The sequence below is a fragment of the Phalaenopsis equestris genome, unplaced genomic scaffold (assembly GCF_001263595.1).
Source record: "Phalaenopsis equestris unplaced genomic scaffold, ASM126359v1 Scaffold000002, whole genome shotgun sequence".
Taxonomy (NCBI): Eukaryota; Viridiplantae; Streptophyta; class Magnoliopsida; order Asparagales; family Orchidaceae; genus Phalaenopsis; species Phalaenopsis equestris.
Genome location: NW_018164444.1, coordinates 65,480,144 through 65,505,927, shown reverse-complemented (window position 1 = coordinate 65,505,927; position 25,784 = coordinate 65,480,144). Strand labels below are relative to the sequence as shown.

At 33.7% G+C, this 25,784-nt stretch overlaps 2 protein-coding genes across 2 annotated transcripts; both read right to left on the bottom strand.

Annotated features, from left to right (window-relative positions):
• Positions 1 to 6,432: 6,432 nt before the first annotated feature.
• On the bottom strand, positions 6,433 to 8,124 carry LOC110032970 (pentatricopeptide repeat-containing protein At3g42630). Its single transcript, XM_020736782.1, has 2 exons — positions 7,941 to 8,124; positions 6,433 to 7,717 (listed from the first exon to the last, which is right to left on the bottom strand). The coding sequence occupies exons 1-2, from the start codon at positions 8,058 to 8,060 to the stop codon at positions 6,563 to 6,565; spliced, it is 1,275 nt and encodes a 424-aa protein (XP_020592441.1). The 5' UTR covers positions 8,061 to 8,124; the 3' UTR covers positions 6,433 to 6,562.
• Positions 8,125 to 18,777: 10,653 nt separating this feature from the next.
• LOC110035893 (guanine nucleotide-binding protein subunit gamma 2-like) lies at positions 18,778 to 25,199 on the bottom strand. The gene is made up of 4 exons (XM_020740218.1): positions 24,883 to 25,199; positions 19,869 to 19,918; positions 19,176 to 19,220; positions 18,778 to 19,089 (listed from the first exon to the last, which is right to left on the bottom strand). Exons 1-4 carry the CDS (start codon positions 25,054 to 25,056, stop codon positions 18,987 to 18,989), a joined length of 372 nt encoding a protein of 123 aa, XP_020595877.1. The 5' UTR covers positions 25,057 to 25,199; the 3' UTR covers positions 18,778 to 18,986.
• Positions 25,200 to 25,784: the final 585 nt, after the last annotated feature.

Sequence of the window (25,784 nt, the reverse complement as noted above, 5' to 3'; positions counted from 1 at the left end):
AGGAAGTGGACCGGGTCTCCACCTTCCTCAACACTCAATATATTAATCAATGACCTTCAGTTGTGACTTCCTCTGTCAATGCCTCTCCAATGAGCCTAGTTGACTTCCTCGTTTTTACATTGAGGTTTTCGAAATTATAAATTTAATTTAAAAGAACATGTAGGATTAAGAATAGTTGGGTTTGCAGATAATGTAAAATTTTGTTTGGTTGTTACAAATGATCTAAATAATGAATGTATAAAAATGTCAGACAGTCTTAAAGATTGTCCTTAAAGATGTGCCTCCAGAATTAAAAGAAGAAATCAAATCTACAATTGATGAGCTGAAAGAAATCAATTTGGGTATAGAAAAGGAACCCAAAACAACATTCTTAAGTTTGTTATACGAACTCAGTTTGAGCTTATCACAAGAGTTCAACTGAAGCTTAAGCTCAAGCGCATTATGAGATAGATGACCCAAGCTTGCGTTGGTGATAACTTAAGCTGGACTTGACTTGTGTCGTCTTACCTTAAGTGTACGATTTATGAACACAAGAGTTAACATATAGGAATCCATCGTTATGGTATAGCTTACATTGTGGGTATTAATAGAGTCATATTAAATTAATTGAGTAGATTTACCAATCTAGTTATAGATGATAAACACATCTAACTAAAATGGAATAGATTTTATCCATATAAGTTTAGATATTGTAGAAGATAATTCATATTTTTTGAAATTTATTTGAGTTCCCAATTGTTTGATTTATTTCATATTTATTTATCTGTAAAAAAATACTTCAACTAATATTATATCAGTAATCATATGCTTGATTTGTTATTATCAATTTATTGCATCAGTGTTAGCAAATTTATATGAACCCAAATTTCTTATTATATTTCACAAATTCAATAAATTAGCTTAATTATTCAAATTGTATCAAAATAAGCTTAGTGGTAATATCTTGATACACCTTAATTAGATGTTTTTAATGTTGCCAAATTTACTCAAATTATATGTTCCATAACTTCCATTCAATTTGCCTAAGCATGTATTATAGTTAATTATATATTCATTGTGTTAATTATAAAAGTATGCAATCCTTAGTGAAACAAAGCAAAATTTAGATTCCATGGTATTCATTAGATTATTTACAAACAAAACAACAAAAAATATGTTATACATTAAATTTAAATCCATTAGATTACAAGTAAAATAAAAAAAATTTCCTGCTTTTGTGCCTAGCCCGAAGTTCTACAGGTATTTTCATTGTGGTGGAGTTGTTCAGTCCTCTTGGGCTACCCTAGTTATCACATTACAATATATTTACTTTTCTTATGTTTTAGGTTTAGTTTTCGTTGTTTTTTCTGTTAGAACAGTCGTCAGCATCTCCAATTTTTCCTTATAAGTTTGTATTCGAGATTGAGTGATGCTCCGGCTTTATCTTGTCCTGCGGTGGTGACTATCTTTAATTCTCCCTTCCCCGCATTCTTCTCTTCGTTGTCATCATCGTCGTGCCTACTGCAACCACACCCGGAGAACAATTTTTGTGTTATTCCTGCAGCCATCACACCTTCTTGCCACCCCTTTTCACTCTCCTTCGCTCTTCCACCTAGTTGTCCACCTCCAGCCAGGCCTTACCTTCACTTCTACAACCAGTCACAACCTTACCATCCCTCCTGCTTCAAGCCGCAACCCCACCTTTGTTGTAGCCAGCAACAGCCCTTACCTTCCCTCTTACAGCCAACCACAACCCCTTGCCATCTTCCTAAAGTCCAACTCACTTAACCGACCACCAACACTGTTGGAATACAACCCTGATTGAGTTGGGTGTCGTGTCAGTTGTTATTTCTCATTCCAATGTGTTGGTTGTATTCTATTTACTTTTTTAGTAATAATATTTATTTCTTATTGTTATTTGGGTTAACTCCGATATCAATTGGTATCAAAACTAGCATAACCCTAGTCCCATCGTAAGGTTACCTAAATCCCCACTACCAAAACCCAAAACTCTTCTTTGCCACCCTATATACCCATGCCCTAATCATGCCATCGAGGAGACAAGTATCAAACGCCGACCAAAAGCTTAACATGGAAAAGGTGCAACAGGAACTTCATCGCCTTCAACAATGGATTGTTGAGATTAAGGAAAGAACCCAAGAAGAGGTCACCTACGAGCGTGGTAGCGAGATCCAAAAAGGAGAGAGGGAAGAACACCTGAATCACTTTCGTAGAGATGATTTCAAAGAAGAGGTAGGAAGGCCACAAAGCTTTAGTGTATACTATTGGAGGAGACCAAGAGAAGAGATGTCTATTGAAGGATATAGAGATTTAAGAGGGAAATTTGATATACCAAATTTTGGGAGAAGAATGAATCTGAATCGCTTCATTGAGTGGCTGCAGACTGTCGAGAGGATCTTTGAATACAAGGAGGTGCTAGTTGACAGAAAAGTGAAGCTTGTCGCCACCAAGCTGAAGAAAAATGTCTCATTGTGGTGGGAGAATTTGAAGAGGGAGAGACAGAGAGAAGGGTGGAGCAAGTTTACTACTTGAGAGAAGATGAAGAAATAAATGCCGAGGCAATACTTACCCCCACACTAGTGTCAAGATATTTTCTTGAAGCTCAATCACCTACACCAGAGGAAACTATCAGTGGAGTACGTTACAAAACTTATGCAATTTAAGCTGAGATATTAGCTGACAGAGTTAAAGGAGCACATGATAGTCAAGTACTTGAGAGGCCTGAAGCCCTCCATTGACAACATGGTTTAGCTACAATCTTACTAGTCGTTGGGCGATGTTCAGACCTTGACACTAAAGGTGGAGAGACAGCAGAAGCAGAGCAAACACCCATCGTCATTTAGACAACTACCTAAGAGAGTTAAAAAAACAGATCAGGAGAACAACAGAGCCTCTCAGAGTGAGTGATCAGAGTAGCACATCCAACACAGTGTGCCAGCGAGAAAAAGCTTCAGATGACATGAATATGGGCATAACACCTCTAGTTTCCCCACAAGTAGAGTTGTCTCATTCACTAGGGTGGTGGAGGAGATGCATGAGTAGGAAGATGAAGAGTAGGGTGAGGTATACCAACTTTCACCAGATGATGGCAGGATGCTTGTGGTTCAACGGGTCCTTCAGACTACGGGTACAAGGATGCAACAATGGCTTCGCCGTAATATATTCCACACCTGGTGCACTGTGTGGGGAAAGATATGCAGCCTCGTCATCAATGGATGTAGCAATAAGAATGTGGCATCTATAGATGATGGACAAGTTGAGCCTCACGACTTAGAAGCATTCCCAACTATATTCCTTAACATGGTTGAATAAGAAGAACAGGGTCACAAAAGATGCCCCATGAAGTTTTCGATTGGGAACCAGCTGCAAGATCAGGTTAGGTGCGATGTGGTGCCCATGATCTCCATCACATCCTGTTGGGGAGACCACAACAGTTTGATCACAAAACTTAACATGATGGACTCAAAAATACCTGCTTATTCACCAAGGATAAAAACACATAATTCTCCTACCTTCTACGGAATCTGAGGTTACATGTGCTCTTGCCAGCGGAGAAGCGCCAGTGGGATTGGTTTTGGTGATCATAAAAATAAATAGCGAACAGAAGAACCAGTTTCAGACATAGGGCAGCCACTGTAGAGAGAATTTCGGGATATCCTGATAGGCAGATTGTTGTTATAACCACCATCATTAGGGGGACTCCAGTTAGTCCTCACGTTAGATAGGGATGAGCCAACCTTGAGCTACCTTTGAAAGACCCTACAAAATATACTTGGCACAAAGTTGTCCAATTTAGCAGTGCACCACTAAATGGTTGGGCCAATCTGAATGTCTGCTTGCAAGCAGGGAAACCTTTTCAGGTGTTTTGGGGGGACAATGCAACCAAAAGTGAGATCAAGATGCTCATATTGATGCATCGAAGACCTTTTCAACCCCGAGATATTACAACAATTGTCACCTTCAACGTGCAGACAAAAGCTCCGACAAATGAGATCGAAGCTCCCCCAACCCCATGAGATTGACATGGGTCGTATCCCACTTGAAATTTCCAACGATGGAAAGAAGGATCCCACTTTCATGCTTGGACCAAACCAGTCCAGATATTTTCGCTGTGGAGGAGTCGGTCGATCCTCTTAGGCCACTCCTACTTATCATATTAATATAAATTTATTTTTCTAAAATTTTAAGTTTAGTTTTTCTTGTGTTTTTTGTTGAGACAGCAGTTAGTGTCTCCAGTTCTCTCTTTTAGTGTTGTATCCAAGAGTGAGTCATGCTCCGGCCGTATCTCATTCTGAGTAAGTGACTAACCTCAAATTTCCTTCGTCGCATCCTTTCCTTTGTTGCAACCAACGTCGTATTTGCTGCAGCCACCCCTGTAGAATAGTTTTTGTGTTGTTCATATGGCAACCACACCTTCCTGCTGCCCCTTTCCACCCTCCTTGTTCTCTTCTTGTAACGATTGCCCTTCCACTTTGTCGTCCACCTCCAGCCAACCCTTTACTTCCCCATGTGGCCAGCCGCAACCATACCTTCACTCTTACAATCGGCCGCAACCCCACCTTTCCTCCAACAGCCAGCTGAAACCCTTACCTTTCCTCTAGCAACTAGCCACAAGCCCTTACCATCTTCCTACCGTCCAATTCACAATTCACCTAACCGACCACCGACCACATTGGAATAAAGCCCTAGTTGAGTTGGATGTCATGTCTGGTGTTATTTCCTATTCCAGCGTGTTGTTCATAACCTTCTATTTGCTTTTCCAGTAACAATATTTGTTTTATTACTATTGTTTGGGTTAACTTTGGTATCACCTAGAACAAAGGGCACTAAAACTATTCCACCAAGTACATTAGCACCCTAATTTTGCCCTACTTGCCCAACAATGACAAGTTTAACAAGCCATGGAGGGCTATTTGCCTTTTTGGGAGGATTTTAGAATCTTTTTAAAAATATTTCAAAACTATTTGAATATATATGCTAATCTATAAATACCTCATATAATGAGATGAAAAAATAATAGATTTGTGCTTCTTGAAAGCTTTAATGTACGAAACTTCCCTAAAGTTTCAAGAAAGAAATTTCAAAGGCTTCATCTTGTTAAAACTTTTGATCTTTTGATGCTTTTTGTAGAGTATTTTCAGATTTATATCTTTAATATATTAAATTAGAGTTTGATAATAAGAATTATAAATGATAGCTCTTTGATCAACTCCAAGTGTTGGAACATATTGTTTGCTAATTTATTTTGAATTTTGTATTTGGAGCATGGGTTGACTATACTATTATATTTAGATATTTGGGTAGCACTCGCCTGTATGGTGATTGTGAGTTGGTGAAGTTGTGATGTTGTGATAACTTTTCCACCGATTAAATAAGGAGCATGTGGTCGTGGTAGAAATCAAATTAGTGGAACCCTTTGAGTGGAAATTATGCATGAACGTAGATCATTTGGGGAGACAAACCACATAAAATTCTATTTTCATATCTCTGTAACAAGATTGACTTTTTGTGTACTTACTAAGTTAACTGCTTATGCTTGAAGTATATATTAATACACACTTGCAATCAAATTAATCAATCCTATAAATGTGATGCCACATAACTGAACTATGTTGCACAATAAATGATTAAGCTAGTGAATAGAACTATAAAATTCAAGAGTAATGATTAATTCAACAAGATTATCTAACACAATTAATATGCCAAGCACCTAAGTTACCAAACAAAATAAGCAGTGGTGAACACAAATATCTAATGCAAAATGTGAAAGGAATACCCTTTTTTTATGCGATTGGCATACACTCATATAAATTTGTCTATCACATTTCTATAGCTTATCTCTCCATTTTTGCACCTTTGTGTCCATTAAGTTTCCACATTTAATTGTTAAAATATAAACTTCCATGTGTTTGTAAGGACTTGAGTTAGGAAAATTTGAATTAAGTTTAAATGTGGTCACACCCAATTCCATGAGCCAAGTCTTCCTTGATATTCGTAGAAAGGCTTTAAACTTCCTCAAATAGTTCCATTTGTAAATGATTGTTAAATATGATTTTTGGTTCGGTAATGAAATCTCATTCTAAGGACAGTTCTTGGCTCAGTAATGAAATCTCATTCAAAGAAGCTCAGCCTTCTTTTAATAGTTTTAAAAGACTCGCTTGAAACAAAAACTGCTGCCGCTTCCCATTTTCAAAGATGACCATCAGACAAGGTAATTAAGAACAAAGTTTTGAAATAAAAACGAAAACGATTGAGCAATGAACGACAATAAGTCACTACAATGAGTTTGCAACTATCATTATTGCCGAGTATAAAACTATAACGGAAGAGGGATCTATAAATCTACTCATTGTTTGTATATCCAAAAACAGATTATGCACCAATGGATAGTCTAATGAAATAAAGTAAGAGAAAGAAGAAACTAAACCTTCAAATAATATCAAAGACTTCGAGAAACACCAAGTTGAAAGAGAAACCTGTAAATGCATCATCAATTCAAATAACGAAGTTTTTGAAACACAGACACTTGCACTCAAAAACCCCTTAAAGACCATTAAACCCTTCAATAATTCCAAAATAGTTGGTTAGACCTATATTGTTTTCTCAGATAAATTGCAATAAGTTTAGAGTATGTCCATTTTCTTTGACTTCTGGCCTCCAAAAGAGACTCTGAGCTTGAATGAAAATCTCCTTTCCCAAAGGCCTCAAAAACTAATGGATCAGTCAAAATCACTGGAGAATTATCCACATTCATTTTATCTAAAACAAATGATAAGTTCCTCCCAAGCCTTCTACCCAAGTAAGCGTCCACAACACAACCATATGTCACAAGATCAGGGACTACACCTTTGAATGCCATATGCTCAACACTCAAATGGAGATCCCAAAACAAGCCCATTCTAGAAAATGCTAGTGCCCTTATGTTGAATGTCGTGATATCAGGGGAGAATCCAGCCTCAATCATGGCCAAAAATTCTCTTTGGAGGCTTTTCATTTTGAAATTGGCGGCAAAAGAGAGCAACAGCAGGTTCCAGAGAAGGTTCCCAGTGTTCCTCCTGCGAAGACCAACATCCTTTAAAAATTCACCCAGGTCATAGAACTTCATGTGGCTTATGTATGCCAAAGCCATTGCTTTAATTGCTTCTTTCTCTATAAGAATTCTAGATTTCTTCAAACTTTCATAAGCAGCTTCCATCTCTAGAAGGGTACCATACATGCTATAGTACTTAAGAAAGTTATTCCCAGTGACAGAATCTACCTTAAAACCTCTAGAAACCATGTTCTTAACAACAGACTCCATCTTCTCCAACTGTCCAGCACTCCCAAAGCAAGTCACAGCTGCAGAATAAAGCTGAGAAGCAAAACTTAAATCTTTAGAGGCAGCTTCATCTAGAATCCGCATAAAATCCTCGAACCGTCTGGTTCTCACGTAGGTGTCCACTAAACATGAAACAACCCTGATGCTTGGCACAATTGCGCTATTCATTATCTCACCCCACAATGCCTCAGCTTCATCTATAAGTCCGCTCTCCAAGTAACAAAGCAAGAGAGCTGACAAGGTAGCAACTTCAGGTTGGATGCCCTGAGTTTTCATTTCATAGAGTACCTTCTGAGCAAAATCTGGTATTATGTAACATCTACATGAACCGATAATGGCAGAAATCTCAGCTTCCTCAAGCTTTCTATCTCTTAAATTCCATTGCTGCATTACTTGTGCCTGTATTCATCGGGAGGGGAAAAACGTTACCTTGGTTATCTAATGAATTCTCCTCAATCAGTTATTATACACAAAATCAATATTACTGGAAGCTCACGTACTCCAACGAACAACAAAAACTGCAATTCCAAACTACGTATTCTAAATATTGTTTAAATCCTACTGTCAAAAGTCCATCCATGGCCGGCAAGTGAGGGAATCAATAACAAAAAGAATAGCGCACCTGCTGGCACAAGCTGCCTGGACTCGAGTAAACCCTAGCACGCCGCAACTTGATAGCACGCGGAGAAGAAGATAACGACCGAAAGAGTGGACATACAGCCGGGGTTATAGCTATTTCCATTTGAGCTTGCCGCAGATCGACTGAAAGGAAGGACCTTTAGCCCAAACTTGTTGCCGCCATTATCGAGCACAAAGGCTCATTGGCTGCAAGTCCGATTGAATTAGGATTTAATAAATTCTGTAAAATTGAATTTAATAAATTTTATGTTAGTTAAATTTTGAATTTTTTTTTTTTTTTTTGTGATATGAAAGGCATTAGTTTTATTAGAGAGGTTGGTTCCAAGTGGTTTGGAAAAAAAATGCTTGTTTTAATATTTTAGAGATGTTATTCAAGGTTGATTTTAAAAAGGAGTGTTTTAATTTTGATTTTTAAAATGATTGTTAAGTTTTATTTTAAAGTTATTTTTAATTTCTTAAAAGAGATTTCTATGGAGCTTAAGCATCATAAATTTTAAAATTTACTATATTTGGAGCACACCTAATTGATATAGAAAAATATATTTCTTGGGTTACATATTATTATTATTATTATTATTATTATTATTATTATTATTATTATTATTATTATTATTATTATTATTATTATTATTATTATTATTATTATTATTATTATTATTATTATTATTATTATTATTATTATTATTATTATTATATTTTTAAGAAATAAGATATTATTTAGAGCACATTTAATTTTCATATAAAGTTATAAAAATATTCATGTTCTCTTTTTTCTCTTTTTATTGAAATTTTGGCATATAAACGTTGTTTAAGTTCTCTCTCTCTCACTTAGCCTAAGGAATTAAATCATATTTCTTACAAGTAACATCAACTATAAATTTTAGGCGACCCTGAGATCATAATTAGCTTGAATTCACATTTTATATTGGCCATAAAAAAAAAACATTCAACTGGCAGAGGCCTTAAAACATGTAAAATCATCTCTGTTGCATAATAAAAATCCCAATTTGTTTGAGCATATATGTCATAAAATCCCAACTTGCATTTACATGAATATTATAGAATCTCAACTTGCATTTATTGATATATCATAAAATCCCAACATACATTTGCATATATATCATAAAATCCAAACTTGCATTTACATGAATATCATAAAATCTCAACTTGCATTGACATATTAATCATAACTACCAAATGTGCTTGAATTTGTCTCTCTATATTTAGGCATGAAGCATAAAGTAATATGAATTTGACTAACAAAAAACAGGTGAACACGAGGCATGAAGCATAAAGTAATATGAATTTGACTAACAGAAAACTTAGGTGCACGATTTTTTTTTGTTTTATTCTGCAACATGAAATATAATGTTTAACACATAAATTTAACTAACATGAAACATAAATTTAAGAGTAGCATGACACATAGAATTTAACATGGATTTTGCTAACAGGAACATCAGTTAACATGGAGCATAAATTAACATAGGCTAACATGGAATATAAGTGAGCATCACTGGTTTTTGTTTCTTTTTAAAACTCTTAACTACCAGCTTGTCTATTTATATGTCTTCATTGTATGATTCCTCTTTTCAAATAAATCTCTCTCTCAAATTATATAAATAATTCAATAGGAGAGGAATTGGAAAAGACGGGATATATGACGAAAATAGACAAACAAATTTTAAAATGAAACATGGAAAGCTTATTTACGGGAATCCTCATGTGATAGGTCGAGAGTATACGTTCGAACAAGATGGAGTCAAAATACCTCCAAACACGAAATCCACAAAGAAAATCCCCACATAAGCCACCCATAACTAGAGAACCAAAAAGAACATTTTTTTTCTAGGGTCAAGAGTACTCCCAAAGGAATGTTCACATGGCTCTGTTGACCTCATTTTTTATGAGGTCTAATTCTCTTCTTTAGAAGCCCTGGGATCTAGCCATAAGATTTTTGTCCTAGAGGAATAGTGATGAAACCTACCCCCTTAAAAATTCCAAACACTTATTGGCTCTTCTTGTGAAGTCCCATATGGGTGGTCACAAGCTATCATTTGTAACTTGAGACAACTAAGACCAACATATGAAGACCCAAGAGTGAATTCCCATAGAATCAGTTGGCCTTAGGGTAGCCCTGGGTGGCTTGGACTTGGACACATTTGAAATCCCCAAATTCCCTAACACACCCAAACCCATCCATCTTACCTAAATTGGCCTTTCTTCCCCTTGAAGTTCATGGCTACTCCTTAGGCTCTTTTGAAGACACATGTGGGTGGTCCTAAGTCCCTAACCCTTTACTAGGATGACTGACACCATTAAGTGGGGGCTCCAAAATGAGTTCTCATATGACCATATGGCTTTGAGGAGGTTTCATGGCTTGCATGCTCATATCATCCAATCAACCCTAAATCCACCAAAATTTGTCAAATGACCAAAATACCCCCAAATCCTCATAAATACCTAAAATTATACAAATACCCAAACCTTCACCAAAAATCATTTTAATCCTCTCCAAATTATCAAAATACCATAAAATTACTAAAATTTCCCAAAATATCACAATTTTGCACCAAAATACCAAAAATCACCAAAATTCCCAAATTGCCCCTAATGTTTACCAACTCCATTTCAAATCCTCCTAATGACAAATCCAAATCTAACTCCAACAAAATTTAATCCTGAATTCATATGTATAAGATCAAACTCAAATCAATCCAAATCATACATAAATCCAAAATCCATCAAATTTAAGCTCACATGACATATTCAATTTCACCAAATCCATGCCCCAAATTTCCTCATGACAATTCTTCCATGAAGCCCATCATGAATAACTTAAATCAAAATTCAAGCCCAAATCAATTACACATGACCTATTTTAAAAAGCCCACCAAAACCAAACCCAATTTATAATTCCTTTGAAATCAAAAGCCCGCATGAAAAATTCCTTATTCTCATCATCTATTTAATCAAAATCAATCCTAGCTCTAATGTCATAATCAAAATCACCCAAAATTTGATTTATACCAACACCTCACAAAACCCCCAAAATTTCTAAAATTCCTCCTCATGAAAGTTGGCTAAGCCATATGCAATCTGTGGAGCCTCCTCCAAGCCAAATATAAGCCATATGAGCCATGTGAAAGTCCATCATACCTTAAGTGACAAAAGGAGGACATGCTTTCAAGCCCCCAAGCTTTGCCTCACCATCCCATGCTTCATGCCAAGCCTAAATTCAAACCCTAACCTCTTGGATGTGCTCCTTAGACTGAAAACAAAGACCAAGAAGATCACACCAGCCACCGTGGAGAGGTGGACCAAGCCATTTCCAAGGGCTAAACCCAAGTCAAACCTAAAAGTGACCTAAACCCCATTCCTCTTTGATCCACCTTTGGCCACTTGGCACAACTCAATTGCCTCCACAATTCTCCACCCTGACCCCTCTGAGCCACCTAGTCACCACTCTTGACCTTGCCGACTGCCCTAGACACCGGAAAACACCAAACCCGAGATGCCACCCATGGCCAAAACACCAAATTCAGCCAATCCATTGTGGCTCACTCCCATTGGATTGTTGTCATCTTCTCTCCTCCACCTAAGCAGCACTTTGCACCCACTGACCAGCCCAATTGAAGCCCCCTTCCCTATCTATAAAAACACCACCACCTCACGCCAAAGAGAGGTGATGCTTAAAACCTTAGCGAAGTGCTGCCAAAATTGCTACAAAACATTCCTTTAACTTTACGAAGCTCATCCTCACTATCTTCAGACCTCAAATTGAGCCTTCCAAAAGCTTCACCATAGCCTAAAATCACTTCCACAATCAAAATCCTCCATTCCCAAGCTCTCTAACCTACTCCATGACTAAGCTCAATCCACCATTTGGTCTAGATCATACCTAAACCCAAACACAACTCAAAGTGACGTGTTGAGGATCTTTGTGAGGTCAAGAGATTGTCTCTAACCAACTCAATTGAGGCCTCACCTTTTGGGCAAAGGTATAACCCAAAATCCCAAAAGTTTACCTCGGTTTGGACCTTTATGAAATAGATGTGTATTTCATATGTATTTAACTGTATATAGGTTTGTATCACTTAGATGGTGTAGGAACAAACCACACTTTATTTTATTAAGTATAGAGTGAGATCTTAGGGTCAGAAGTTGTACGGTTATCAAGTGCAAGCGATCAAGGACAATGAACTGATGCTGTTCATTTTTGCGTGTATCGAACAAGCGGCGGAGAAGAAGTCTGACGGGAATGTGGTACATGAAACAACGGGGCGAGTCAGTGCTTGTGCGGAGAGGCCAGCCAACCAAAGCCTGCCACGTGGGTGTTTGGAGCTGCGGAGGATGATAGGGTGTCAAGTCAGATAAGTAGAGAAGTAGGGTATTTTCTAATTCAAATTAATTTAGAAATTTAAAAAATACATATCTTGGTGCAGAAAAATTCTGAAAATAAAATGAAAATGCCCCTGTGCTCAATGAATAAAGAAGAATAATGTGGACTAAAAAAAATATTTGCCTTATATTTATTTTAAATTAATTAAATGCATTAAACTTATTTAAAACATAATTAATTAAATATTAATCAAAGTAATGTGAAATTTGGAGGGTTTACTCTTCATATGCTCAGGAGGGTTTTCTGATTTTTCCAAATTCAAAGAACACCCTTATGATGAAAAGTCCTAATTTTCTAGGATTATTATTATTATTTTAATTAAATAATTATGAAAAAATAAAATAAAGTTTTGAACAATATAAAATCAAGTTAAGTAGGTTTACTATGGTTAGAAGACTTTAGGAAAAATAAAAATCAAATTAAAAAAAAAGTTAATATGGATTTTTCTATTCAATAAAAAATATTAAAAATCAGAAAAATACAAAATAATTGAAAAAACACCAAATTATCCCAAAATGAAGAAAGTGGTCTTGTAAGATCTCGGTAAGAATTTGAAAGTTAGAAAAAATATTTTTAATGCAAAAAGGTATTTTCTAAGAAAATAAGGATTTTTGCTTAAAATAATTATATAAAATAAAATAAAAATCAGAAAATTATGAAAATTAATTTGAATTATTCCTTATGACTAGGAAAACCAATAAAAAATAAAATGGAAGTAAAAAATAAAAAGTTCATTTTTCAACTATTTTTCAATTTAGAATTAATTAAAAATAATTAAAAATCAAAAAATATAAATATACTTCAAAATATCACAAATTATTCACTAACCATAGAAAAAAAACTTTAAAATATTTTTATGAATTTTTAAAGACTTAAATATGCATTTTTAATATTTAAATGTATTTCTCCTTATTTTTGAATAAAATAACTATAAATATAAAAATAAAATCATAAAAATAAAAAAAAAAACTTCTCTAGATTCTTTGAAGTTAGAGAGACTTATGAAAATATAAAAATGAATTTTTGAAAATAAAATGTATTTTCTATTTATTTATTCCTTAAAATTAATTAAAAATTTATTAAAATTAAAATATAATTCAAAAAATCATGAAAATTGTTCCTAAATGTCCTTTAACTTTTTGAACATTCTAATTTTTTTAAGGGTAGAAAAGATGTATTGGTTAACTAAATTAATTAGCTTTAAATATTCCTATTTTTTTGGACTAAAATAATTATTAAAAAATAAATAAATATTAGAAAAAATATAAATATTTGTCTGATGTGTAAATTAACCCATGTGTAGGGTAGCAACAAAGTTTCAAAGTCTTTGGAGTTAAACTGAAGGAATTATGATGTAAAAAACCCTAGGGGTAAAATGGTAATTACAGAATTTTGAACTACAAACTAAGATTTAGGTCAAATTAGAGGGTAAATGGGTAATGATTATGCTTATTAACTCTCTTAAGTGATTGAGACACAAAGGATTAAAGGGTAGGGATCAATAATAAAATTATAATTAATCAAATTTTTATGGGTTGGAAAAAAAATTAAGTCGTGGATGAACCTAATGTGAGGGGCTTGTGTTAGGAAGATAATAACTCACTAATTTGTAGCCTCAAATCAATGGTTAAATGACAATACAATCTTTAATAAGAATTAAGTTCATTTCATTTAACATTTTTAAAATTTATTATTACTAAAAGCAAGTGTCTTTCTTTTGATAATCAAGCTTTTATGAGTAATGTTAAATGTAAAGATTGTAATAATATAGTGCTTAGTAATAATAAATTATTGGTGTTGGCAAATAGTATTGTAGTCATGTACTTTTTACCTTATAGTAGACGAGAATCAGTACAATTGATGTATTCCCCATCATAGACTACTTTGTAGTTGTTTGTTGCTATATATTATTTTTGTAGTGAATTATAAAATTTTATTTTATGGACTATTTATGCTTGCAATTAAAAATTAAGTGTCCATACTTAATTTGAACCTTTTTACTTAAAAAAAATTGAACCTACTTTTTTTTTTCAAGAAGGCAAAATGTATCTCCCTCATCCTCTTTTGTTTCACAAAATGGATTTTATAACATCAAAGACTTAATGTGTTCAAATATTGCTCGGCTAATACTATCTACATATTCATCAAACATAATAACATTGGCAAATTTTCTAAAAATCTATATGTTTTAGCCTTATTATTTTTATGTCCAAAATAATTAGACCAAGAATGAAATCCAAAATATGAGTAAACTTTGTAATACCTCTCATGTTCCTAATATAACTTTAATGACACTATTTTCTCTTATAATGTAGTACATTTCTCTTCATTTACCACTATCTCTCAATTTTTTCAAGTTAATTGATGACTATAATCTTATGAATCTAAACATTTAAGATGGATGATTTTCTTGGGAAAATAAGAGAAATTCCTCCAAGCAATCTAGATTTTGGTCCCATCCATCTCCCTTAAGAACTTTGGTTCCAATTTAATAAATATTGAACTTTGAAGGATAATTGTCATCATATCATAATTGATTGATGACACTATTTACACTTCATTGGAAATGGTAATGATGAACTTATCATTTGGCTTCATTAATTAGAAAGTTTACTCAAAAGTGGAAATAAATTTTCATATTTAACACTAAAATTTTCATTTTATTTATATACCACCCATATTATTCATATCACATAAAAGAATACCACCATTTTAAATTTCAAAAAGTAAAGTACTCATTTTCATGCCTAGGTAATGTTGTTTGTATGTAAATCACAACCTTCCTCTCTAGTCGACTGAGCTAAACTCCTAACATAATTCAACTGATTTGGAGACTAAGTACAACCCAATTCATACACATTTGTTATTGTTATAATCATTAGATTATAAGTCTGTTTGGGGCAGCTGCATCTTATTAAAAAACAGCTATGACATTGCTGAAAAATAATTTATTGTTCAAAAAACTGTTATGGCTATTAGGGGTGTAAACGAACCGAACACGAACGAACAGAGCTTGTGTTAGTGTTCGGTTCGTTTGAAATTTAGTTTGTTTGAAATAAGCTCGTGTTTGAAATTGTTTGTGAAGTCAACTGTTCGTGTTCGGTTTTTAACGAACGAGGCGAACACGAGCTGTTCGCGAACGACGAGTCAGCTTGACATCCCTAATATTAATATATATAAATAATATATTATATTAATTATATAACTTATATTATATAAATATATAATATCTATATTAGTATATTAATATATTATTATTATTATTTTATTATATATTATAATTTATTAAATTTAATTTTTTAAAATATCATAAATTTCATATATATAATTATTTTAAATTATTTTATATTTCGAACAATAACGATTCGAACACAAATAAACACCTCACCGTTCGTGTTTGGTTCGTTTAACTAATCGAATGAAAAAAAAATTGTTCGCGTTCGTCTCGTTTACTTATCTAACGAATCGAACACAAACTCATTGATAAATCAAATATGATTTGTTCGCGAAAAATGACCTCTTTTGACAACCCTAATATTGATGAGAAACTTTTCCATAACATTGGTGATAATATTAATATCTTCACTCATCTCCTTAACATCATAAATAGTTAGAAATCACTTTAAATGTTTTCTCCCCTACAATGCTGATAATATTTGTACTATTAGCTATGTTTCAAAATATTCACTAAGGTTAATGTTAAGGGCCATTTACATAAATGCCACACAATTTTTATGTATTTACATACCTGACACCTAAACATTCATATTTACATGCATACTACTTGAATATTTAATATCACATCAACAATAATATCATCACCATTTTCATAAAAATAAAATATGCCTTTGTATGCATAAGTTTATGTCACCAAGATATTATAAGTGAAGATATCGCACTTTAGGTGTTAGATATGTAAATACATAAGAATGTGAGGTATGCATATAAATTTCCCTAATATTATTTGTTAGGTTTCTTTCCTTCCCACCCTAATTATCATAACACAATATGCTTTCTTAAGAAAATAATATGTCAATAACTTATGTGTGCTGACATTGCAAATAAAACTCTGATATAACGAAAAATTATTTCATACGGACAACACATGCAGAGATGCATGTGTTGTCCAATCTCGACCGTCGATCACATCAAAACTGTATTTCAGTGGGCTCTATTTAAAAAAACAAAAAAAAAAACCTATGATCGACGGCCGATATCAGACAGCGCATGCATGTCCGTATGGAATAATTTCTCGAAAAATTATTCCATACGAACAACACATGCAGAGATGCATGCGCTAACACAGTCAAACAACACCGTCAGATCATGATTTATCGTGAGATATGTAAATACATAAGAAATGTGGGTTATTCATGTAAATGTCCCAAAAAACTGGATGATGAAAAGTTAATAATGCTGATAGTTTTTATAAAATGAAGGATTTACACACATACCGCTCAATTCGTATGTATTTAAATACCTAACACTTAAACTTTGCTTTTTATATTTATACAATCCAAATCTTATATAAAATGCAAAGTTGGGGTGTCTAGATATGTAAATACATTATAATTGGGCGGTATATATGTCAATGCCCCTTTAAATATTCATATATAAATTAAAATAAATAACAACGGCTAGTTTCCATTAAAACATTCCATTAAGGCAACAAGAAATTATTATGTGAAAATTCCATGTTGTGCAATCCCTTCAAGATGTAGGGTCTCGTATTGTTCGTGAGTATACACAACCCTTCTCCATATATAAATGGAGAGAGAGAGAGAGAGAGAGAGAGGGAGAGAGAGGGAGAGAGAGAGGGAGAGAGAGAGATATATATATATCAAGATGTTGTCAGGAAGAGAACCGTTGATCTCGTCTTATCATTTATACAAAGGAGAAAAGTAATAATATAATAAATAACACATTTCGTACTATACAACACCCTTCTCCAGTGTCTTGATGAAAAGTCTGTGACGTGGGTGTCAGTAAGACGCCCATCACTAATTTCTGGACGGAAAGACCAAGACGTGAATATCAATTGGTGTTTTTAATGATGGGTTGACATGTCCTTATTAGTCATGATAACTTTCTCCGATAGTTGCTTCCACACAAGTTGGCTAAACCAACCTTGCAAAGGAACGGATACAACCATGTTAGCATGCGGGCTCAATTCAACCACTTCGACAGGTGCCTCGATCGAGTCTCTTAGAATGGTGAGCTCCATTCAGGAAAATAAGCAAAAAATTCTTGTTTGAACGTATTTGTGCATACAAATACCATATCATTTACATACATAACTGTATATTCATTATGTACATAAATAATAAGCTATATACTCCCATTTTTTACATCCCAAGTATTAAATAGCAGAATTGCTCCATGGTTCAACTCAGTCGATTCTCTATAAATCACATTAAAAATAGGGGGCATTTACATACATACCACACAATTCTATGTATTTACATATCTAACACCTAAACATTTATATTTACATACATACCACTTAAATTTTTAACAACACGTCAAATATACAATCATTACTACATTTTTAAAAGTGAAATACACTTTTCCATGCATATATTTATGACACGAAGTTGTTACAAGTATAAATATCAAACTCTAGGTCTTCGATAAGTAAATACATAAGAATTGTGCGGTATATATGTAAAATTCCCTACAACAAAACTTACCATAATGATACCGGATACGAAAAGCAAATATGGATTAGAATAAACACACTCTGAAATAGGAAATAGCAAAGAAACCCTAACACAAACACTGAAACTAGGGGATGGGCCAAAGGAGGCAGTGTTGCTGCTTGAGGGGGATTGGTGGGATGGTTGGGTGGTCGGAAGCAATAAGAGGAAGGCTGGCAACATCAGGGAAGGCGATGGTGGATGGTGGTTGTTCAGCATGCCGGGGGGTGGTTGGGCAGCAGCAGGAAAGGTGGTTGGAAGTAGAAGAGAAAAAATGATGAGTTACAACTGGAGCACTTTCTCGTCTTCGGATACAGTCCTAGAAGGGTGAAACCTAGATGTTGACAACTGTCCTAACAAAAAACTGAATCAAAAACTGACCTAAAACATAGAAAATAAAATATAAATAATACTATGATAGCTAAGGGTGGGGCCCTCACAGTTAGGCAGCAATTCCCAATCAAGGACCGATCATGAGGCGCCCTCCTCCTTTAGGATGAACCGGTCAAACATACCTGACCCGGCCAAGTAGCGTGAGGCTGCCGCGTCCCGTGCGGGAGACTCGCCTGCATCACATAGCCTAGCTAACTCCACAACAATCCAACATGGACTGCCTATTACTATCAAACAACGCGTGAGGCTGCCGCGTCCCGTGCGGGAGACTCGCCCGCATCACATAGCCCAGCTAACTCCACCAAAATCCAACATGGACTGCCTATTACTATCACAACAAACCATATCTGCTACCATATAACAATCAAAGATAGAAAGATTCAATTTTCAATGCAACATTTGCTGTCTTTATAAAAGGTATCCCATCAAACTTAAACAGTACAGAATACAATCTGAAGTTTTATAAACATAAGATGAAGCACAAGTAGAACAGAGCTGACACTGTAATTTTAGCCTGAACAAATCAGAGTTCCAACGCTCAAGCAAAATGTGAGTATCTGTTGCTCCACCATTTCCGGTTCCGCGGGCTTCGGACCGGCTGAAACCATCTCTCCCAGGCAGAATTCTCAGGTCCTTTGGTGCTGAGATAAGCAGCAGCAATGTTAAAAGTTGATGAAAAAAGTTAAAATGACCAGCATTACTGGTTTGCAAGGATTTGTTGACTCACATGGGAAGGAGAGCATCTGGTATTGCTTCCATGGAAGAGAGAAGACTGCAAAATCCACAGCATAGTCAGTTTAAGAAAAGAGGGTTTCTTGTGTATTTACATATCAGACAATTAAACCTTTATATTTACATGTATAACACTCAAATATATAATATCACAATTAAAATAACATTATTATTATTTTTTAAAACTGCAATACAACTTTTCATGCATAAATTAAAACATCATAGCACTATAAATGTAAATATGAAAGTTAAGATATTGGATATGTAAAAACATAAGAATTGCATGGTACGTATATAAATTTGCAAGAAAAAAACACTATTATTTACATAGATACCCAAAAATTCTTATACATTTGCATATCTAACACCTAATTGTTTATATTTACATGCATAGCACATAAATATTTAATATCACGTAGAATATATCGGTATTATTTATCTTTTAACAGTGAAAATACACCTTTTCATGCATATAGATTTGTAACATCATAGTGCTATAAATGTAAATATGAAAGTTAAGGTATTAGATATGTCAATACATAAGAATTGCGTGGAATGTATGTAAACTTCCAAAAAACAAAAAAAAAATTGAAGCTTTTTTGGTCAGAGCCATACAAAATTTTATTTTATTCCTTATGCAGAGTTTAATTGGATGCAGTGAAAAGAGAAATCTTATTTAAACACTCACTCCTCGCAAGCAGAAGATGGCTCCATCTTATCCAGTTCTTCTAACTCTGACTGCATAAATGGAGAAAACACTGAGTTTACTTTGTGGAGGTGAAGAACCAAAATATAAAGGCACCGAAAAAAATTCATTAAGGGTTTTTTTGAGATCATAAAAATATGCTTGTTTATTGTATTTTTATATATTTTTATTTTTTATTTTTTATTTTTAAAATAAATAAACTAGTTTTTAACAATACTCAAAACAACTAAACTTGTTTTAGTGTTTTTTAAAAAAATATTTTATTCTTAACATAACAAACATGTTCTGATTCAAATTTGAATCAAAACATAAACAAAACAAAATAAAAACATAAGATAAAAAGTAAAAATTAAAAGTGATCTCAAATGACCCCTAAGAGTCTGCTTGGAGCTAATTTTCTTTTCATATATCAACCATCGTTCTACTTGCTATAACTTTTTTTATTTTCTACTAGAAAGTTCCGCTATGAAAAATAAACTTTTGTAATCAAATCTAGTATAAATGTGGTTAGTTATAAAAAAAATTGATGTTTATTTTTTTGTCAAAAGAAAAAAATTATAAGACTCCTCATGGTTTAAAAATAAATCCACAACAATACTAAAATTTCTAGAAGACAACTATAATTATCCCAAAAATGATGTAGACAAGCTGAATCATCTCTATGAGGATCATAATAACAGCTATCAAACATCAAAGCACTACATTCACAAATGAGGTCTATGATACTTAGAAATAAAATTAAAAAAGAAAAAAAACAAACAACATCAGATTTTGAAGCACTTACCATAACCTTTTCTATTTCCAATTTTAATTAAACTGTTCCAAAAGATTTATACTGATATACTTAGCATTATCAAGTTCATCACTAAAATAAGAAAAAATAGCTTACTTTGTATAAATAGTTTCATTACTACATAATTAAATTTTATCAAAGATGAAAGCAATCATAAACGACAAAATTGCATTGAGCATAGAGTTGAATACATCTTTATCAATCATCCAAATTTACAAAACTGCTATAAAATTAAAAATAAAAGATGACCGTCTATACTTTGATACTCTATCAATTTAAAATAAAATGCTTATTTATTTATTTATTAATTTAAATAGTAGATGGTCAGCGATTATCATGAAAATGAAATTAGCAATGATCACTCAATCAAGGTGCGCCTTAAGGGACAATAAGTGAGAAAAGAACATCATATAGATTAATAGATGTGGAACATGGAAGAAAATAGTGGAGTAAGCCACAGGGAAAGGCATCAGAGAATGATGAATAAAATCAAAGAATCACACAATCATAATCAAGTTAGAGCACTGACAAAAATCACGCAATCTCCAAGAGCCAAAATCTTCATGTAGCAAGGAAAAAATTTTAAATTTCATCAATCATGCCATCTTAATCAAGTTACATGATCAATACTACGATTTATAAGATATACATACTTGTAACATTGAGAAACTGCAGAAAGATGGAGAAATTATGCTCTTTTATTTCTCAACAATCAAATTACAACTCTTCTCTTCTCCTTATATAACAAGGAACAACTAGGAAAATCTTAGTTACAAACATTATAAGTAATCAAAGGTGAACAAACTCAAGATGGAAAAAAATATGACATAACAAAAAGAGAATAACACTAAAATAGGAAACTCAAAATTCCACACTTCCCCCTCAAGTTGGGTAATAGATGTTGTGAAGGCCCAGCTTGGTATTCAAATCAGTGAAGCTGGCTGGAGGTAGAGATTTAGTGAAAACATTAGCGAATTGAAAATGACCCGAAATGCTGATTAAGTGAATAATATCTCAATTGACCTTTTCAGAGATAAAATGTCTATCAATCTCAATGTGCTTGATCTTGTCATGATACACAAGATTCTTTACAGTACTAATGGTGGTCTGGCTATCACAAAGCATCTTTATGGGATTGACCGTGGAATTTCCTAACTCACTTAGTAACCTTTGGATGCATACTCCTTCACAAATTCTCAAACCAAGCGTATAGTACTCAAGTTCTACACAACTTCTAGATACCACTGCTTGCTTCTTGCGCCTCCAAGCGACCAGACTTCCCCAAACATAGGAAGAATACCAAGTACCCTTATGTTCGTGAGTTCTCCTACCTAACTAGCATCAGTGTAAACCTCTACCTCCCTGTTGTCTGATTTCTTAAACAGTAACCCTTTGCAAATGGTTTTTTTAAGAAATCTCAATATTTTATAAATTATCTCTAAATATTATTCAATCGGACTATTCATATGTCAAATCATAATACCGACAGAGTTAGCGATATCATATATAGTATGTGATAAGTAAATAAGCTTACCCACCAATCTTCGGTATCTACATTTTTCCATTGGTGACTTTTCTCCTCCTAAATGTAACTTCTTGTTGAAATCAATAAGAATCTCAGGGGGTTTCCACCCTATCATTCTTATCTCTTTTAGTAGGTATAGAATATACTTTCTTTGGGATATCAAAATACTCGTATTGGATCAGACCACTAGGGATTTTTTAAGGTGCCATCTGGGATCACTTTTGTTTTTTATTTTCTATTTTTATTTTTAATTAGTTTCATTTATGTTTTGATTTAAAACAAAACATGTTTGGCTACTTAATTAAAGTATGATTGTTTTAAAAACACTCAAAACATCTAAAAGTAGTTCGGAGTGTTTTGAAAAACATGTTAATTTATTTTTAGAAACAAAAAATAGAAGATATGTAAAAAACACATTGAACAAACATGTTTAAGAAAAATAGAAATGAAAAAAAAATCCATCCTAAAACAAACCCTAAGCGATTCATTGTGATGTTTCAGTTACCTCTAAATCACAAAGAGCAAGGAGGAAACCTCAAGGAATTTCTAAGAAGTTTCAAAATCTTCATGCAGCTATAATGAAATTACATATTTACATGAGTAAGGCTCCTACTTATAATGGTAGGTCTAAGAGTACCTGAGACAAATTAGAAAAAACTCAACTAGTTCTAAATGACAGGTAATCTATTAACACATGTAAATTTTTACAAGGACAAATCAAGGAAAGAAATAATTAAAAAAAATAAAAAATAGCATATACAAAAAGTATGATACAAACTATAACCATGACACAACTCAATTCAAAAGTAGATTTACGTACACCATGAAGTAAATCTAAAATTTATAAATGTGCCACCAAAGTGAAAATATATAAGGTCAAAGCATGGGAAAAAAAAGATAGATCAAATTAACTTGTCTAGAAGTTGGGAATAAAAATTTTCATATGGTAAACTTAAAACTCCATGGCATCTCAACAAAAGTAAATGGAGAAAAAGATGAAGAAGTATCCATAAGGTCGACGAAAAAAATTTGACACAAGTTAATGATCATGATGATGGCTTCTATCACATACACCAAAAGAAAAAATAAAAAAAAGAGAAGTAAAAAAGAAAAGGCATATCTCGTGTACATATTGATACTTTTATTTACCTTTTAGAACATTGTATTAGGAACGGAAACCCAACATTTGCTAAAAAAATAGAAAGCAAAATAGTTTGATTTGCTAAACAATCTTTATTAACTTTGATAAATCATTAATAGATTTTTATCATTCAACACAAATCTTAATGCATGTCAGGAATCTTGAGACAACTTCTTGAGTAAAAAAATGTTCAAACTTAAATTTAAAATCATCTAGAATTTTAATTTCTAAACTTAAAGTCAAACTGACCAACTTGATGAAAAAGACTCAATAATAGCAGAATTGGTTCAGTTTGAGTTAAATTAAGTCCACATCAAGCCGTTAAATCACTTTTTGAAGCATTTAATGTATAATTGTAATGTTAAACGAATTTCAAATATGACAAACTTATAGTCAAATACAACTACCCGGTGAGACAAATCCAAAGTCAAATATTACTCAATTCTAACATCATTAAGACACTCAATTGTTTATCAAATGACATTCAAACAAGGAAATGTCTCTGGGTCGTCTGATGAATTAGTATGAATTACTTATTTATTTGCAGAGAGGTCTCTTCCATACTCTATAAATTGATCCTCACTCCCCACTTGAGAAGGAAGGGAGAACTTGAATCTAAAGAAGACTGAAGATTGGAGGAGACGCTAAACTCCAACATCGCTTCTTCACAGAAGACACGACAAATACAATCCGTTCCAGCAGTCGCCAACCATTGTCGACCACCATAGGTTGTTTGCTGCTGACTGACCGCCCTCTACTCATTGCAATAAAGCTCCGGGCGGAATCAAGGCTTGTGTTGATGAGCGATGAAGTACCATGCAAAGCAATAACCGACGAAGCGGAATCACAAAGCTTCCTATGGAGCAGTGCATCATCTCGAGCATCATGCCAACCTCGAAGACGGTGTACTGAAGCTCCATCAACTACTCCCTGCTGCAACCACTCCATATCGTGGGGGCAACGAGGTCTTTTATATACAATCCTTTTAACTCAATAAACCGAGTAACATTTTTTCCACATATGGGACAATGACTTTACGTGCAATCACTAACTCATAGTGAATCATTTCAACTGAATTATATCCCGTAATTTTTCCGGATTTTTCACGTTAAAACTTTTGTTGTTTCTACTTGACTATTTTATTACCTGACTGTGTGTTGAATTCTCTTGCAACACTTAAACAATAACTCATTACTCCACTTCGAATTCTCTACCACGCATCAAACTTCATTTGAATCATCAAAGGAAAGAATGATCTGCTAAGAACCTATAAATCAAGCTAAAATCGTTCAACTAAGAGAATTATAACACTTAGCAGAAGCATTTAATTTCCACTCCAGAGAAGAACCAACCCAAAGATCTCACCAAAACTAAAATATGTTAAAATTATTCAACCATATCACAGATCCAACACAAAAAGGGCTTCGTTTTTTTCTATATAATCAAATCACATTAAAAGATAAAGTTTCAAAAATCCCTCTGGAGCTCTATGAGAGAAAAAACTGAACAAAAACAAGAAAGGCTAGGTTTTTCTTACTTCTAGTGATTGGATCTCCTGATGAAGGCGGCCAATGGCGGCAGAAAGACGATGCCTTCCGAGATAATCCCCAACCCTAGGAGGACGCGGAGCACAGGACACCACCTCCTCCTCCTTCGCCCGGTTGCCAGCCGGCCGAGAAGACGACTCCACCGGCGTTGTACCTCCGGCCATCACTGAATCTGGTAGCAGCTGTGGTAGGGGAAATGAAAGGAGGAAGACTTGACGAAGGAGAGGAATCTTGTGGAGCCATCGTTATCCGAGCTACTCCAATGATTATAGCCCAAGCGGGGCACTCTTAAAACTGGTGAGACATTGGCGAAGTACAAGAAAGCTTATTTTTTGGGAAATTTACATAATTTGCACTCAATTTTTTAACTATGTCATATTTACATCTATATATGAGAAGATGTATTTGACTATTAAAAAATATAAATATTACAATTTTGTTATAATATGAAAAATTTGAGTGTTGTGCATATAAAAATGAAAGTTTTGATTTGAGATATGTAAATTGACAAGAATTGAATGCTACATATGTAAATGCCCTTTTTTTTAGGTAGAATTAAATGCTCATTATTAAAATTATAATTGTTTATACAACTTGTTTTAACTTAAAATGAATGAATGATTTCATATGTTTGAATTGAACAACTTCAAATAATTAAAAAATTTATAAAATATGGGATTCCAAGAGACTTGACAAAATTTTTTGAGTGATTTAGTGTTCAGATTTTTTTTTTTTCACTTCTCTGGTTTATTATCTTTCTTTGTTAAACTCTTTTATGGTTCTCCTTCTTTATCGGAGCATCCTGCTGGCCCTTTATTTTTGGACCGTGGATACATTGATGCTGTCAAAATTCCCCACATCTTCATCATCATCCGCTATTCTTGACTCTGCC

Excerpts from the sequence above, each read along its gene's own strand:
- LOC110035893 (XM_020740218.1), bottom strand. The coding sequence starts at position 25,056 with ATGGCCGGAGGTACAACGCCGGTGGAGTCGTCTTCTCGGCCGGCTGGC. Across the intron at positions 19,221-19,868 it reads CCATCTTCTGCTTGCGAGGA|TCTTCTCTCTTCCATGGAAG; the intron begins GTGAGTGTTTAA and ends TGGATTTTGCAG. Across the intron at positions 19,090-19,175 it reads CCAGATGCTCTCCTTCCCAT|CACCAAAGGACCTGAGAATT; the intron begins GTGAGTCAACAA and ends TGCTTATCTCAG.
- LOC110032970 (XM_020736782.1), bottom strand. The coding sequence starts at position 8,060 with ATGGAAATAGCTATAACCCCGGCTGTATGTCCACTCTTTCGGTCGTTA. Across the intron at positions 7,718-7,940 it reads CAGGCAGCTTGTGCCAGCAG|GCACAAGTAATGCAGCAATG; the intron begins GTGCGCTATTCT and ends CGATGAATACAG.